This window comes from Tursiops truncatus, chromosome 5 (genome assembly GCF_011762595.2).
Source record: "Tursiops truncatus isolate mTurTru1 chromosome 5, mTurTru1.mat.Y, whole genome shotgun sequence".
NCBI lineage: Eukaryota > Metazoa > Chordata > Mammalia > Artiodactyla > Delphinidae > Tursiops > Tursiops truncatus.
In genome coordinates, this window is record NC_047038.1 from 124,892,689 (window position 1) to 124,908,376 (window position 15,688).

General features: G+C 37.1%; 2 protein-coding genes across 6 annotated transcripts in view; one reads left to right on the top strand and one right to left on the bottom strand.

The window, feature by feature from the left end:
* HPGDS (hematopoietic prostaglandin D synthase) overlaps positions 1 to 7,135 on the top strand; it is a 28,620-nt gene extending 21,485 nt beyond the window's left edge. Inside the window, exon 5 of the mRNA XM_004318317.4 lies at positions 6,960 to 7,135. Within this exon, the coding sequence (XP_004318365.1) occupies positions 6,960 to 7,124 (165 nt within the window). The 3' untranslated portion in view covers positions 7,125 to 7,135. The remainder of the gene's footprint in view (positions 1 to 6,959) is intronic.
* A 4,568-nt stretch (positions 7,136 to 11,703) lies between these two features.
* The window catches only part of SMARCAD1 (SNF2 related chromatin remodeling ATPase with DExD box 1), a 69,767-nt gene continuing 65,782 nt past the window's right edge, over positions 11,704 to 15,688 (bottom strand). For 4 of the 5 annotated variants that reach the window (XM_019926427.3, XM_004318315.4, XM_019926426.3 and 1 more), the window contains 2 exons: positions 14,537 to 14,646; positions 11,704 to 13,050 (listed from right to left, as the gene is read on the bottom strand). In XM_019926427.3, the coding sequence (XP_019781986.1) occupies positions 12,989 to 13,050; positions 14,537 to 14,646 (172 nt within the window). In that variant the 3' untranslated portion in view covers positions 11,704 to 12,988. Of the gene's footprint in view, positions 13,051 to 14,536; positions 14,647 to 14,721; positions 14,844 to 15,688 lie in introns of all 5 variants that reach the window. The other variant, XR_002174630.3, reaches the window with a different exon arrangement.

Here is a 15,688-nt window from a genome sequence, read left to right on the forward strand (position 1 = left end):
GTTTTTGTCATCTTCAATTTCTTTCATCAGTGTCTTACAGTTTTCCAAGTACAGGTCTTGTACCTCCTTAGGTATGTTTATTCCTAGGTATTTTATTCTTTTTGATGTGATGGTAAAGGGGACTGTTTCCCTAATTTCTCTTTCTGATAACTCAGTGTATATAAATGCAACAGATTTCTGTATAATAATTTTGTATCCTGCAACTTTACCAAATTTATTGATGAGCTTTAGTATTTTCTGGTGGAGACTTTAGGAATTTCTATGTAGAGTGTCATGTCATCTGCAAACAGTGACAGCTTTACTTCTTCCTTTCCAATTTGTATTCCTTTTAATTTCTTTTGCTTATCTCATTGCTGTGACTAGGACTTCCTAAACTATGTTGAATAAAAGTGGCAAGAGTGGGCATCCTTGTCTTGCTCCTGATCTTAGAAGAAATGCTTTCAGGTTTTCCCCACTGAGTATGATGTTAGCTGTGGGTTTGTCATATGTGGCCTTTATTATGTTGAGGTAGGTTCCCTCTATGCCCACTTTCTGGAGAGTTTTTATCATAAATGGATGTCGAGTTTTGTCAAAAACTTTTTCTACATCTACTGAAATGATTATATGGTTTTTATTCTTCAATTTGTTAATGTGGTGTATCACACTGATGATTGATTTGTGGATACTGAAAAATCCTTGCATCTCTGGTATTTTGCTAGTATTTTGTTGAGGATTTTTGCATCTATGTTCATCAGTGATATTAGCCTGTAATTTTCTCTTTTTGTAGTATATTTGTCTGGTTTTGGTATAGGGGTGATGTTGGCATCATAGAATGAGTTCAGAAGTGTTCCTTCCTCAAGAAATTTTTGGAATAGTTTGAGAAGGATAGATTTTAACTCTTCTCTAAATTTTTGGTAGAATTCATCTGTGAAGCCATCTGGTCCTGGACTTTTGTTTCTTAGGAGTTTTTAAATTACTGATTCAGTTTCAGTACTGGTAAAATTTTAAATTAATTTTTATTGGAGCATAGTTGCTTTACAATGTTGTGTTAGCTTCTACTGCACAGCAAAATGAATCAGCCATACATATACATATATCCCCTCCATTTAGGACACTTCAGTTTATTAAGTAGAGTTCCCTGTGCTATACATTATGTTCCCATCAGTAGTCTATTTTATACATAGTATCAATAGCATGTATGTGTCCATCCTAATCTTCCAATTCCTCCCACCCCACTCCTTTCCCCCTTGGTATCCATAGATTTGTTCTTTGTGTCTCTATTTCTGCTTGGCAATTAAGGTCATCTATACCATTTTTCTAGATTCCACATATATGTGTTAATCTGTCATACAGAGTGAAGTAAGTCAGAAAGAGAAAAACAAATATCATATATCAGTACTGGTAATTGGTCTGTTCATATTTTCTACTTCTTCCTGGTTTAGTCTTGGGAGATTGTACCTTTGTAAGAATTTGTCCATTTCTTCTAGGTTGTCCATTTTATTTGCATATAGTTGTTTGTAATGGTCTCTTATAATCCTTTGTATATCTGTGATGTTGGCTGTAGCTTCTTTTTCATTTCTGATTTTATTGATTTGGGCCCTCTTCCTTTTTTTGTTGATAAATCTGGCTAAAGTTTTATCAGTTTTATCTTTCAAAGAACTGGCTTAGTTTCACTGATCTTTTCTAATTTTTTTTTGTCTCTATTTCATTTATCTCTGCTCTGATCTTTATCTGATTTTTTTCCTTCTACTAACTTTGGGTTTTGTTTGTTCTTTTCTCTATCTCTTTTAGGTTCAAATTTAGGTTGAGATTTTTCTTGTTTTCTGAGGTAAGCTTGTATCACTATAATCTTAGAACTGCTTTTTCTGCATCCCATAGGTTTTGGATTGTCGTGCTTTTGTTTTCATATATCTCTAGGTATTTTTTGATTTCCTCAGTGATCCATTAGTTGTTTAGTAGCATATCGTTTAGCCCCCACGTTTGTGTTTTTTTGCATTTTTTTTCTTCTAGTTGATTTCTAGCCTCATAGCATTGTGGTCAGAAAGATGCTTGATATGATTTCAATTTTCTTAAATTTACCAAGGCTTGTTTTGTGGTCTAGCATGTGTTCTATCCTGGAGAATGTTTCATATGCACTTGAAAAAAATGTGTATTCTGCTGCTTTTGAATGGAATGCTCTATAAATATCAATTTCTCCTTTTATGTCTGTTAATATTTGCCTTATGTATTTAGGTGCTCCTATGTTGGGTGCGTGGTGCATATATAGTTACAATTGTTATATCTTCTTATTGGCTTGATCCCTTGATCAATATGTACTGTCCTTTGTCTCTTGTAACAGTCTTTATTTTTTTTATTTTTTTAATTTTTTGCTGTACGCGGGCCTCTCATCGCTGTGGCCTCTCCCGTTGTGGAGCACAGGCTCTGGACGCGCAGGCTCAGCAGCCATGGCTCACGGGTCCAGGCGCTCCGCGGCATGTGGGATCTTCCCGGACCAGGGCATGAACCTGTGTCCCCTGCATTGGCAGGCGGACTCTCAACCACTGCGCCACCAGGGAAGCCCGTAAGTCTTTATTTTAAAGTCTGATATAACTATTGCTACTCTGGCTTTCTTTTGATTTCCATTTGCATGGAATATCTTTTGCCATCCCCACACTTTCAGTCTGTGTGTCTTTAGATCTGAAGTGAGTCTCTTGCAGGCAGCATATATATGAGTCTTGTTTTTGGATCCATTCAGCAACTCTGTATCTTTTGGTTGGAGTATTTAGTCTATTTACATTTAAGGTAATTACTGATATGTATGTTCCCATTGCCATTTTATCAATTGTTTTGGTAGGTCTTTCTCCCCTTTTTCTTTTCTCTTGTGATTTGATTACCATCTTTAGTTTTATGTTTGGATTCCATTTTTCTTTTCTATTACAGATTTTTTGTTTGTGATTACCATGAGGTTTTTATATAGCAGTCTCTCTCTCTGTATATATTTATGATTGTTTGTTTTAAGCTGTGATCTCTTAATTTCAAATGCATTTTAACAACACTGCAATTGTCCTCTCCTTCCCTCATGATTACTGTTTTTGATATCATATTTTGCATCTAGGTGTTCTGTGTATCCCTCAACTGCTTTTTGTGGACATTGATGATTTTACTACTTTTGTCTTTTTTTTTAAGTTTTTTTTTTGGCCACACCCCACAGCATGTGGGATCTTAGTTCCCCTACCAGGGATCAAACCTGCACCTCCTGCATTGGAAGGCAGAGTCTTAACCACTGGAATCCCAGGGAAGTCCCCACTACGTTTGTCTTTTAACATTCCTACTAGCTTTGTGTGTGGATGATTTCCTACATTCATTGTATGTTTGAAACCAGTGAGCTTTTTCATTTTGTAATTTTCCTGTTTCTAGTTGTGTCCTTATCTTTTTTGCCTAGAGAATTTACTAAAATTTGTTGTAAAGCTCGTTTGAGGGGCTAAACTCTTTTAGTTTTTGCTTGTCTGTAAAGCTTTTGATCTCTCCATCAAATCGGAATGAGAGCTTGCTGGGGAGAATATTCTTGCTTATAGGTTTTCCCCTTTTATCACTATATATATATATATATATATAGGGGATTTATATATAATGTGCCCCTCCCTTCTGGCCTGCAGAGTTTCTGCTGAAAAATCATCTGACAGCCTTATGGGTGTTTCCTCGTATGTTACTCTTCACTTTCTCTTTGCTGCTTTTAATATTTTCTTTATCCTTACTTTTTGTAATTTTAAATACAACGTCTCTTCGTGTGTTCCTCTTTGAGAACACACATCCTGTATGGTACTCTCTGTGCTTTCTGGACTTGGTAACTGTTTCCTTTCCCAGATTAGGGAATTTTTCAGCTACTATGTTTTCAAATATGTTCTCAGCCCCCTTTTCTCTCTCTTTTCCTTCTGGGACCCCTATAATGCGAATATTAGTGTACTTGATGTTTTCCCAGAGGTCTCTTAAACTGTCCTCATTTTTCTTCATTCTTTTTTCTGTTCAGCATCAGTGATTTCCACTACTCAGTCTTCCACCTCATTGATCCATTCCTCTGTTATCATTTAGTCTACTGTTTATTCCTTCTAGTGTGTTCATTTTAGTTACTGTATTCTTCATCTCTGTTTGGTTGTTCTTTATATTCAAACTCTTTGTTAAAAACTTCTAACTTCTCTGTGCATCAATTCTCCTTCTGAGTTCACTGATCTTCTTTATGATCATTACTCTGAACTCTTTCTTGGGTAGATTGCTTATCTCCATTCATTTAGTTCTTCTAGGGTTTTATCTTGTTCCTTTGTCTGGAGCATGTTCCTCTGCTGCCTTATTTTGTCTAGGTTGCTATTTGTATTTTTATGTATCTGGTAGGTTACATTTCCCAAACTTGGAGAAGTGGCCTTCTGTAGGAGACGTCCTATGCGTTCCAGCAGGGCACTCCACTTTTGTCACCCAAGCTATATGCTCTAGGGTTTCCCCAGGAGGGCTGTGAGGGGCTTTCTGTTGTGGCCAGCAGGCTGACTATGTGGGTGGTCTGGTAGGCTTGGTTTGTCCCTAGTCTTATTGGTTGCCAGGCCTTGCCTTGTATGGAGGCTGCTGGTTAGTGGGGCCTGGTCACAAGAGGGCTGATTTCAGAACCCCAGGAGGTCCTGGGGCCAGTGCTGGCTCACTGGTGGATGGAGCCGGGATCCAGAAGACTCTGTGGCTGTTCCTGTCCACTGGTGGGTGAAGCTAGGTCCAGGGGTTAGTGCTGGACTATTGGCAGTCACAACTGGTCCTGGAATGTGGGAATCTTGCTGCAGGGCCCAGGGATCCTAGAGCTGGTGTCAGATTGCTGTGGAGGTGGGGGAGGCAGTTCTTGATACAGTTGGGTCTGGGGTGTCCCACAGCTTGTGTTGGCCTGCTAGTGGGCAGAGCCAGGGCCCAGCTGGTCCCAGGGCAGGGTCTGGCCTGCTGTGGGCAGGCTGGGTCCAAAAACTGTGGAATTGTGGTTTTCTTGCATCTGGTGTCTGCCCACTGGTTGGATGGGTCTGGTCTCGAGGCTAATGCAGGCTTCCTGAGCGCAAGTCCAGCACCTGCCTATTGGTGGCTGGAGTTGGGTCTTGGCCCTCTAGTGGGAAGGGCCAGGTCTAGAGGCATGTCTCGAGTGGCTCTGGGCTCAGAAAGTCTTTAGGTAGCCTGTCTGTTGATGGGTGGGGCTGTGTCCTCCCCCACCCCCCCAGTTAGTTCTTTGGTCTGAGGCTCCCCAGCACTGTTGCCTACAGGCTGTTGGATGGGGCCAGGTCTTGGCACTCATGAGCTGGAGGGAGGATCCTACAATGGTGCCTACATGGTAGAAAGCTGCCAAATATGGCTGCTGCCAGTTTCTATGTCTCTAGTTTGAGCTGCAGCTGCCTCCTTGACTCTCCAAGACCAGCAAGTAGGTCAGGCCCCTATTAAATTGCTGCTTTTGCCCCGGGTCCTGGTGTGAGATTTTATGGGCACCCTTTAAGTGTGAAGTTTCTATTTCCCCTGGTTCTTTGGAACTCCCAAAATTAAGTCCTTCTGGTCTTCAAAGCCAAATGCTCTGGGGGTTTGTCTTGCTGGTGCAGGACCCCTGGGCTGGGGGGCCTGACATGGGGCTTAGAACTCTCACTCCTATAGGAGAACCTCTGCAGTATAAGTATTCTTGTTTGTGGATTGCCCACTTGGGGGTAAGGGACTGGATTATATTGTGAGTCAGCTCCACCTACCCATCTCGTGTGGTTCCTTCTTTATGTCTTTAGCTGTAGAAGATCTTTTCTGGTAGATTCTGGTCTACTTCATCGATGGTTGTTCTGCAGACACTTGTGACTTTGGTGTGCCTGTAAGAGGAGGTGAGCTCAGGGCCTTTCTACTCTGCCATCTTGGCCGATCCCCCGTACCACACTTGACGTTTGTCTTCCTGCTTCTGAAGTAAAAGCTGCACCAGAGAAGGGGTTTGCATCACATCATGCTCTCTAGTCAATCCCAGGAGTCAGACCTGTACAGGGCACGTAGTAGGTACTCCATAAATATTTGTTGTCTGAACTCTGAATCCTCTAACCAGTAGACTCTCCTAGTTGACAGGTGTTTAGTAAGCAAGTTCATAAAACACTAGAAATCAGCATTATTAAATTCCAAATAAAAGGAAAACTAAGAATAATCCATATTTAAACTTCATTCTTTGACTGATTTATATGGAGACAAAAGTAGTGTCATCCAGATTAGTATCTAGTCATAAAAGCACGAAACAAGTGTACAAATTAAAAAAAACAGGTATACAAGAGTAGGCCTATGCTGCCATCATCCTAATACTGTCCAGTGGCCAATCTTAGGGTTACACTAATGGTCAGACATATGTCTTCTGATGTGATTCAATATAATGTATGCTAGCCAAAAATATGTAACTTGAAACTATGAACTCTCTAAAGATAACTTGCACTCTCTTCCTTTTTACTCTGCAATATAAAGGAACCGATGAAATAATCATAAAAATCCTGAAGACAGGACATTCTGCAGGACTAGTGTGGAATCTTCAATAATTCAGTGACAGGGGGAAAAAAAGGGTACTGTTCTGAATTGAGAGTTAAAGGACATAACCAGATGAAATGCATGGTCCTGGAATGGATCCTGCTTTATCCTATAAAGGACATTTTTGGAACAGATGGAAAAGTAATGATGGTGTGTTAAATGAGATGAAAATGTATTGTCACAGGGAGATGGAGATTGAATCAAGTTACAAAAGAGCATGTACTGTAAGATCTCATTTTAGTAAAAATACACACACATGCATAAAAAAATACCATATACAGAGGTGTTAATGTGAGTAACATCTGTGTGTTTTGAGTATGGTATTATCTATAATTTTCTATAATACACGCATTCTGCTCTTGTAATAACATTATTTTGAATTAAAAAGAAACTATTTTTAGATTAAGAAGTTAGGCCTTTTATGTTCTAATGAAAATTTGTTTCCTTTAAACTAGGTAACTTGGGCAGATTTCTACTGGGAAATTTGCAGTACCACACTTTTGGTCTTTAAACCTGATTTGTTGGACAACCATCCCAGGCTGGTGACATTACGTAAGAAAGTCCAAAGCATTCCTGCCATAGCCAACTGGATAATGAGAAGGCCCCAAACCAAACTCTAGGTGATGCCTGCTGCCTCCAAACTTCATTATTCTTCACAGCATCACTCTCATCAGATACGAAGCTACATCAGCGTGCTGCATAACCTGCACACTCCCCTCCCCAGCTCCATCAAGACTTTCACTTCTGCCATATTCTGCTTATCAAAAAAAAAGGAAAAAAGGGGCTGGGGGAGAAAAGGGTTTTGTTTCCAGTATCCTTTTTATTCAGAGTAGCTTCACCTTATTTATAACTGAAGAAAAATAGTTTCAAATACAGGCAGGCTTCGCTTTGCACTAGTTCTGACATGCATGAATTTCAGTCACAATGGTTTAGTTACATAACACATTTTCCAAAAAAAACCCTGAAAAGCTTTGGACTTCAGTTTCCACGCCATATTAACTGAGTAACTGCATAAAGTATAAACTTTGCTGCTAGCTCTTCAGTCCACAAATCACTATGTAAATAACAGATAGATATATGAGCAATCATGCCACTTCTTTCAAAATCTGTTAGTGATTGATCACTGCGCATCTGTCATGCGTGCACAGAAAGCAAAGTGTTGTTTCTTAGTGATAAATCCACTTGACATTTTACAAAAATGGATAATTGAAAAAGGGAACTCACCAACAAAGATTAAAGTGCAATAAAGAAATGAAAAGTGAAAATGGTGGAAATTCAAATTGAACATAAATGCAAAGAGCTGGCTGCGAGAATGTTGATGCTGTTGCAGTTCAAGAGGCTCTAGATATGCAGCCAGAAGAACTTGGTGAAGGCAAACTTATTGACATAAATGAGGAAACTGGTTGTGACAAAGGAGATGAAGATATCCCAGAGGAGGTGAGACTAGCAAAAAACCCCTCACGTTATAAGAATTGAGATCAAAAGAATGAGAAGACAATGTAAAGCAACTATAGCCCAGTAAAAATGAATAAAAAAACTAAAAATTGTGAATCACTATACTGTACACCTGTAACATATATGATATTGTACATCAACTATACTTCAATACAAAAAAAAAAAAAAAAGAGAAGACAAGCCACAGACAGGAAGAAAACATTTGCAAAAGGACTTTATGCAAAATACACAAAGAACTCTTAAAAGTCAACAATAAAATAAACCTGATTACAAAATGGATAAAATACCTGGACAGACACCTCATCAAAGATATACAGATGGCAAATAAGCATATGAAAAGATGTTCAACATCATATGTCACTATGGAATTGCAAATAGGAACAAGGAGATACCATTACCTATGAGAATGGCAAAAATTCAAAATACTGACACCACCCAAATGTCCCATTCTGGTGGGGCCCCAGGAACTTTTCTTCATTGCTGATAGGCATGCGAAACAGCACATACACCTTGGAAGAGAGTTTGGCAGTTTCTTACAAAACTAAAATGCTCTTACCATATGATCCAGTAATCACACTCTTTGGTATCTGCCCAAAGGAGTTGAAAACAGGTCCACATGAAAACCAGCACATGAATGTTTGTGGCAGCTGTATCAACAACTAGAAGCAACCAAAATATCCTTTAGTAGGTTAGTGGATACGTAAGTTGGGGTACATGCAAACAAGAGACCATTATTCAGTGCTAAAAAGAAATGATCTATCAAGCCATGAAAAGATATGGAGGAAACGTAAATGGATTTTTAGGGCAGTAAAACTATTCTGTATGATACTATAATGGATTCATTTGTCAAACCCATAGAATGTACACCACCGAGAGTGGAGCCTACTGTAATCTATGGACTTTGGGTGATTATGACGTGTCAATGCATTTTCACTGATTGTAACGAAGTCCCATTCTGGTGCAGGATGCTGATAGTGGGGAAGGTGTGTCTGTGTGGGAGCAGGGGTACATGGGACCTCTTTGTACTTCCTGCTGAATTTGCTATGAACCTAAAACCCCTCGAAAAAATAAAGTCTATTTAGAAAGAAAAAAGAATAGGGATATTTCATGACATTGAAAGAGCAATAAAATGTTGGAAGCTGATCCAAATTTAGGATTATGACTATTTACCAAGAGACAAAAAAAAAAAAAAAAAAAAATGTGTGTTTGCAAGTTTTATAGGAAGGTACTGTTCAAACTACTCTGATAAATTTTTTTACAAAAATAAAACTTCCTTAGTGTTTCTAATATTTTACAGTGTACTGAATATTAGTTTTACTATTTTGTTCACTTATACATTTATAATGTGCTGACAAAATTCTTAAAGGTCATGGAAGAATCATTTTCCCCAGTGATTACACACTTTCAACTTGAAAAATTTCTACAGTCCCACACTACTGTGCAAGAACTGCCTATATAAACAAGCCATTTATATAGAAATCTTCCAAATAACTATATATTTAGATTATCCCAACCTATTTTAAACCATAACTATATTGGAACATCACATTTTAGTTCAATTTACCTGTTAATATTATTAATATTGAATAGTCTAATCTTAGTATGTTATGTTGTATCAGGAAACATATAAACAAAATAGATGGCCTTATCCGTGAACTGCAGGGCAGAGGAAGGAGAATGTAGTTGAGAAGCAAAAAGCGGGGAGAGGTTGTGGGGAGGAAGAAAGAAAAGTCAAGTCCATCTAAGTGTGACCTTGTTGAAGGTGCTTCTTTCCTCCCAACAATGCTCTATGAAATTCAGGAAAAGGAAGTTAAATACTGTACACATTATTAAGGATTACACAGAAAAACAAAGTGTATTTCCCAAGTACCTTGCTTCTTTGGATTACATCTTCTTACCGTTGTCAGTGGCTGTTAAGAAATGACAATAGGTTATAAACGACTCTCATTTGCAAAGCGCTGAATCATGTCATCAAGGCAGTCTAAAGAAAAAACTTACCTTTCACAGAAGAAATTCAAATAATACTCTAATGAAGGTAGAAACTTTTCTTCCCTCTTATGCACGTTCATTTTCCTCCACATAATTACATTCTGACAAACTTTACTGAAAACAGAATTTAGTAAAACTGATAGATACAATGTTTATCTAAATTATGAAAACTCTAAGATAATCAGCCCCACTTGTTTACATATAATTATCATAATTCCAACAGAAAATGCAACCACAGCATGTTTTATAAGGAAATATTTCAATCATAGCATCATCATAACCTTTAGGTCATCTTTTGTTCACTGAAAGGACAACACATTCCATTACCCCATCCTATATCTAAATTAAACATCTCCTCACTGAGCAAGTAAGCAAGTGTGAGAGAACATGAATTAATCAGAGTAGAAATGGAACTGCATATTATAATCAGAAAAATAACCATACCTTTTGGGAAGTTAAAACAATCAATTCCTTAATTTTATGGACCATTTAAGTGTCTTGCTTAAGGTCACACAAATGGAAACCAAGTCTCCTGATGCTCCTATCTAATCACTATACAATAACACCAATAACTAGGAGCAATATTAATGTTTCAACATAGATTATCTATTGGTATAAAGTTACAAGTCTATGGGGTGAGAAATACAGTTATGAAAACACATACGTCTTCTATCTGTGTGTGACCTGTATCAACAAAAACATAAGTTGCTTCAGTCGGCCAAGATACTACTCCAACAACTGTGGCTTCATAGGCTCTTTACTGACAATGGATTATGATATTTACTGACATCAGTCCAATAAAGGGACTAATGAGAATACACCCAAAGTAATAAGTACCAGTTTACTGAGAAAGAGACAATATTAAGCACACAATAGCATCTCTTTTGTGCTCAATATTATGGTTTTTTCTTTTTGGGTCTTTGTTGCTGTGCGTGGGCTTTCTCTAGTTGTGCTGAGCTGGGGCTACTCTTCATTGTGGTGTGTGGGCTTCTCATTGCCATGGCTTCTCCTGTTGTGGAGCACGGGCTCTAGGCACCTGGGCTTCAGTAGTTGTAGCACGTGGGCCCTAGAGTGCATGGGCTTCAGTAGTTGTGGCACGCAGGCTCAGTAGTTGTGGTGCACGGGCTTAGTTGCTCCGCGGTATGTATGATCTTCCTGGACCAGGGCTCGAACCCGTGTCCCCTGCATTGGCAGGTGGATTCTTAACCACTGCACCACCGGGGAAGTCCTTCCATATTATGCATTTTTAAGGGTAAAGGGATGAAAGTTTAGAAACTACTAAGGGTGCGAAAATACAACTTATGATCACAAATATTTTTATTATGCCAAAAACATAATATGGCATTACAGGGAGAACCCAACTACACTCATTAAAATAAAAATATGGATTTAACAACAACAAAAGAAACAGCCTATCATTGAAGATACATTAGTACAGGAAAGTTATGAGAAATCCATTATGCGATTTTTAGAATATTCTCAACATTTCACTAAGCGATTTCGGTACTGTGATGCAGAAGGAGGTATTAATACTATTTGCAGGTCCCTTCAGCCCATTACACTAAAATGTGTTGAGTATATTCAATACACTTGCAAGATTGGCTAAGCCTACTGACTCATCAGCTTTCAGAGTCTACAGTATCTGAAGAATCAATGTAAGAGCTTCATTAGCCTTCTAAGTCGAGGATTATATCACCTTAAAAACTTAGGAAGTCAGGAGGTCTTGAAAGTATAATCTCCAAAAATTAACAAATCTTTGATTTATAAATAAGTTTATTTATAATAATATTTACATAATAAAACAAAACACATGAAACTCACAAGTTATACAAAGAAACTGATGTATAATAAAACAGCAATATAGACTGACAGGCAAAAATTTAAAGAAAGACTTAATAAAGAGTTAAATATCAAGTAGACAACTTTACCTCTTCTAAATTTCACTTTGTCACCCACACTGATTTGGAATTGAACAATGGCTCTCTTTAGGAGGTCCCATACTGGAAATTCTGCAAACTGCTAAGTTATATTTTGATAAGAATTTAAAGTTAATGACCTATTTCCATGCAGTACCTAATGCTGCCTTGAAATGAAGTCACATTCAGTCTGCTTTGAAGTGAAATAGCCTGTTAATCTGTTCTGCCAGGCTAGAAAAATGTCACCAATATTTTGCTGATGTGCGGAGATGTGGCAGGAATAAACTACTATTTAGAGAGTAAAGAGAACTGGAGCAGAAATGACTGGGCAACAGTTTCAAGAGAAGCAAAAGCCAGGAGAGGGAAATCAATGAAAACATGCACAAGAATAGGCAGAGTAATAGCACAATTAGTGCAGTTGGGAAATGAACAGAAGGAATTAATCCATGGAGCAAGATAAGGGCTTCTTTAGTTACTATTCACTGGAAAACAACTTAGTGCCTAGCCAAACAAATCTGTTTTAACAGAAGTACTTGGGAGGACCTGGGGGTGTTAGCATATGGAATGCCACCTTTAAATTCATGTTGAGTTCTTGTTGACAGTGGTGAACATCTGTCTCAAATAGCAATAAAATGAAAGCTATATAATCTATACAGCTGCATTCTTTAACATAATAAAAAAGAACTTCAAATGAGACGAGCAAAAACAAGACATAAGCATTGTCAAATAAGGCACATGTAAAAATCTACACATATTATCCAGTGAAAGACAATATATATATATATTTGGAGGTAGAAATAATTACAAAAATACTGACATTTCTAAAGCATTAGCGTATTTGTTACAAACAATCACCAACTAATCCCCATTCAGAAAACTGTTTTGTAAAATGATTATTTAACATCTTCAAGACTACGTATCTGTGGCTTTTTTTTGAAATTTCACATGTGAGCATCTGGAGAATTCAGTTAGTGGCAAAAAAGTTGTCCATACTATGAGAAATGTAATATGGAAATTATAAAAAGTTATAAATGTTCATAAACCCCATGGTCATCATAATGTAAATGTCCTTGAGTGCACCAAGTTGATATTTCATCATCAGTTAGGAATTAACAATTCTTATTTCACAGGCCCATTGATGTTTTTAGTAATGTGGCTATATCTGCTGGCATACTCCCTTCGTCACCTGCAGGTCAGAAACTGGTGTTAAAATTCTGATAAAAATATTTTATGAAACGTATTTCTTCTCTCCAATTTTCTCTGCTTTTGGTGAAATTCTTAATAATCTTTCAAGGCCCAGTTTGATTCAGTGTCACTCCCTGTTAAAAATATTCCCGTATTCCTACATATGTTAGGGCAACTTCCTCTGTGCTTGTGTTCACATTGCCAGCACAGCAGTCTACAGCTTCTGTTTTTGATTTGACAGAGATATGCAGATATAGTTTGGATCATATCCTATTCATACAGCACATAGTACTTACTCCTCAGGTTCACTAAATAAAAACATTTACCAAAAAATTCAATGCAAGGTGTAAAAGAGAATAAAAGAAAATATACAAAAAAAAATTTTTTTTTATGTAACAATCTGAATAGTGAAAATAAAGACAAAACTCCCAAATCCAACCAAACAGAAATCATTTCATCTACACTTATTTTCAGTCCAAAGATACAATCATTGTCTTAAAAAAATTGTTTTTTCAATTGAACAAGACCCCAGTATCTAGACACTTATCCAGGTCTCTCTCTCTCTCTCTCTCTCTCTCTCTCTCTGTGTCACCACAGAGACCCCAGTTACAGTCTAAACTTGAGACTACTTTTATCTACTCTTCTCCTTTCAGTAAAAAACATGATTAGGAACAAAAACTACTGCATAAACTCTCAGGGAATTCACTGACATGCTTGCCTCCAAGCTCGTCCATAGATTTGAAAATAGCCCATGAAATCCAAACTTAACAGCAAATAAAAAAAGCAAGACGCAGAAACAACTAGTCATACAATTAAAAAAAAGCAAACCCTAATGTGTCATCTTTCTGGGGAAGCTGGGTGATAAGGAGGCTTTTGTTTGCCCTTTAATATCTTAGGAATTTTGAACTATGTGAATGTATTATATATATATATATATACATACATATATAATTTAAACTTTTAAAACCTTAAAAATTATTCTCCTCAAAAAGATGGAGGAAATGGAGAGGATTCTCTTATTTGACAAATGTTTCTAGTACCCAACTGCTCTTTAATCTGAAATTATTCAATTTTTGAATAAATGCATTTTATTGCACTCTAGTGAAATGAGTATTTGGCTCGTCAAAATGAAGTTAATATAAATGTGAGAGTTAATAACAATATTATGCCATGTACTTTAAATCTTTGGATTCATAAATATTACTTAGTAAGTAAATCATAAAATTGTAGCTAAAACTATAGACCCAATTTTAATTTATTTCTGGGATATTTTGATGTCAGAGACAGAATTTTTCAAAATCAAAGTGTTTGTATCAGTTCTGGCAAAATGATCTTAGTTATTGTAGTACTTTTGAAGTAAGTATGCTCCCATGCTATCCCTAAACTGCATGCCAAGTTAAGGACTCAAACCATCTTTATTATCCCCTTGCTACTGCTAAGTTGATGCCTTTTCATATAAATAAAGTTTATGCTGACAAATAACTTACCTTCATCTACTGTGGTCATATCTTGTTCTAGTTTCAATTTCTGTTGATTAATTTTTAGCATGGATTCTTCGATTGTCCCTTGGCCTATTAATTTTATAACTAGTACTTCTCTAAGGAAAATACAAGATATGTCCATTGGTTACATAATATATAATTACTTAATATATATAAACGATATAACTCACCTTAGAATGCAATAAGAATAATTTGAAAATTGTTTAACAAATACATCCATAAATTTAAATTCTTTTATTCAAACTACTTGAGATTGACATTTTCTGAGCACGTCACTTTTAAACATCCTTTCCTATTGATTCAAGAGATGAGAAAAAGATATCGGTACTTTAAAATTACTGGTAGAACTGTATTACAAGAAACAGCTCTGGGTTGAGGTAGGGTATTCTATTTTTAAAAAGAACATGCTTTGCTTATCAGGTTCCAAGAAATAATTTAGTACAAAAAGTAAGGAAGTGTAGTAAAGTATAAAGATTACATGGGAGGTTTTAGTTCCACCTTTAAGTACTGATAAATATTTGGTTCATAAATGAACTTACCAATGTCTTTTGGAAATACAGTAAAATACTCCACAAAGAAAACACTGATTGTCTGCTGTTTACATGTGAGAACAGAGCTGAATTATAGGTATTTTCACCTCTTTATGTCCTGTGACCAATGTCTAATTTAACCTTCACCTAAAATATATACAGCTCACATAATCTATTTCCTATGAGGTAACAAGGTAGCAATCGTACGCACATTACCCAGTCTATCTGGCTCTTACATGGTGTAACAAGCAAGTTACTAATTAGTAATTACTAATCTTTTTCAAAGGGGCTGGACCACTGGTAATACTTAGTTTTCATTTGCTGCATAACTACTTGGACTGGGGGTGGGAGGTGGTTTTATTTATTTTTTACTGTTTTGGCCACGCCACATGGCTTGTGGGATCCTAGTTGCCTGACCAGGGCTGAACCTGAACCCTCGGCAGTGAAAGCACCTAGTCCTAACCACTGGACTGCCAGGGAAGTCCCTGTTTTAATGACTAGAATATGAACAGATTACATGGTGGAGTTCATATTCAACACTGGTTGGTATAAAATACAGCGGAAGCCATGTTTTGCTGAAAATATAAAAACTAAGGCAGGACATCTG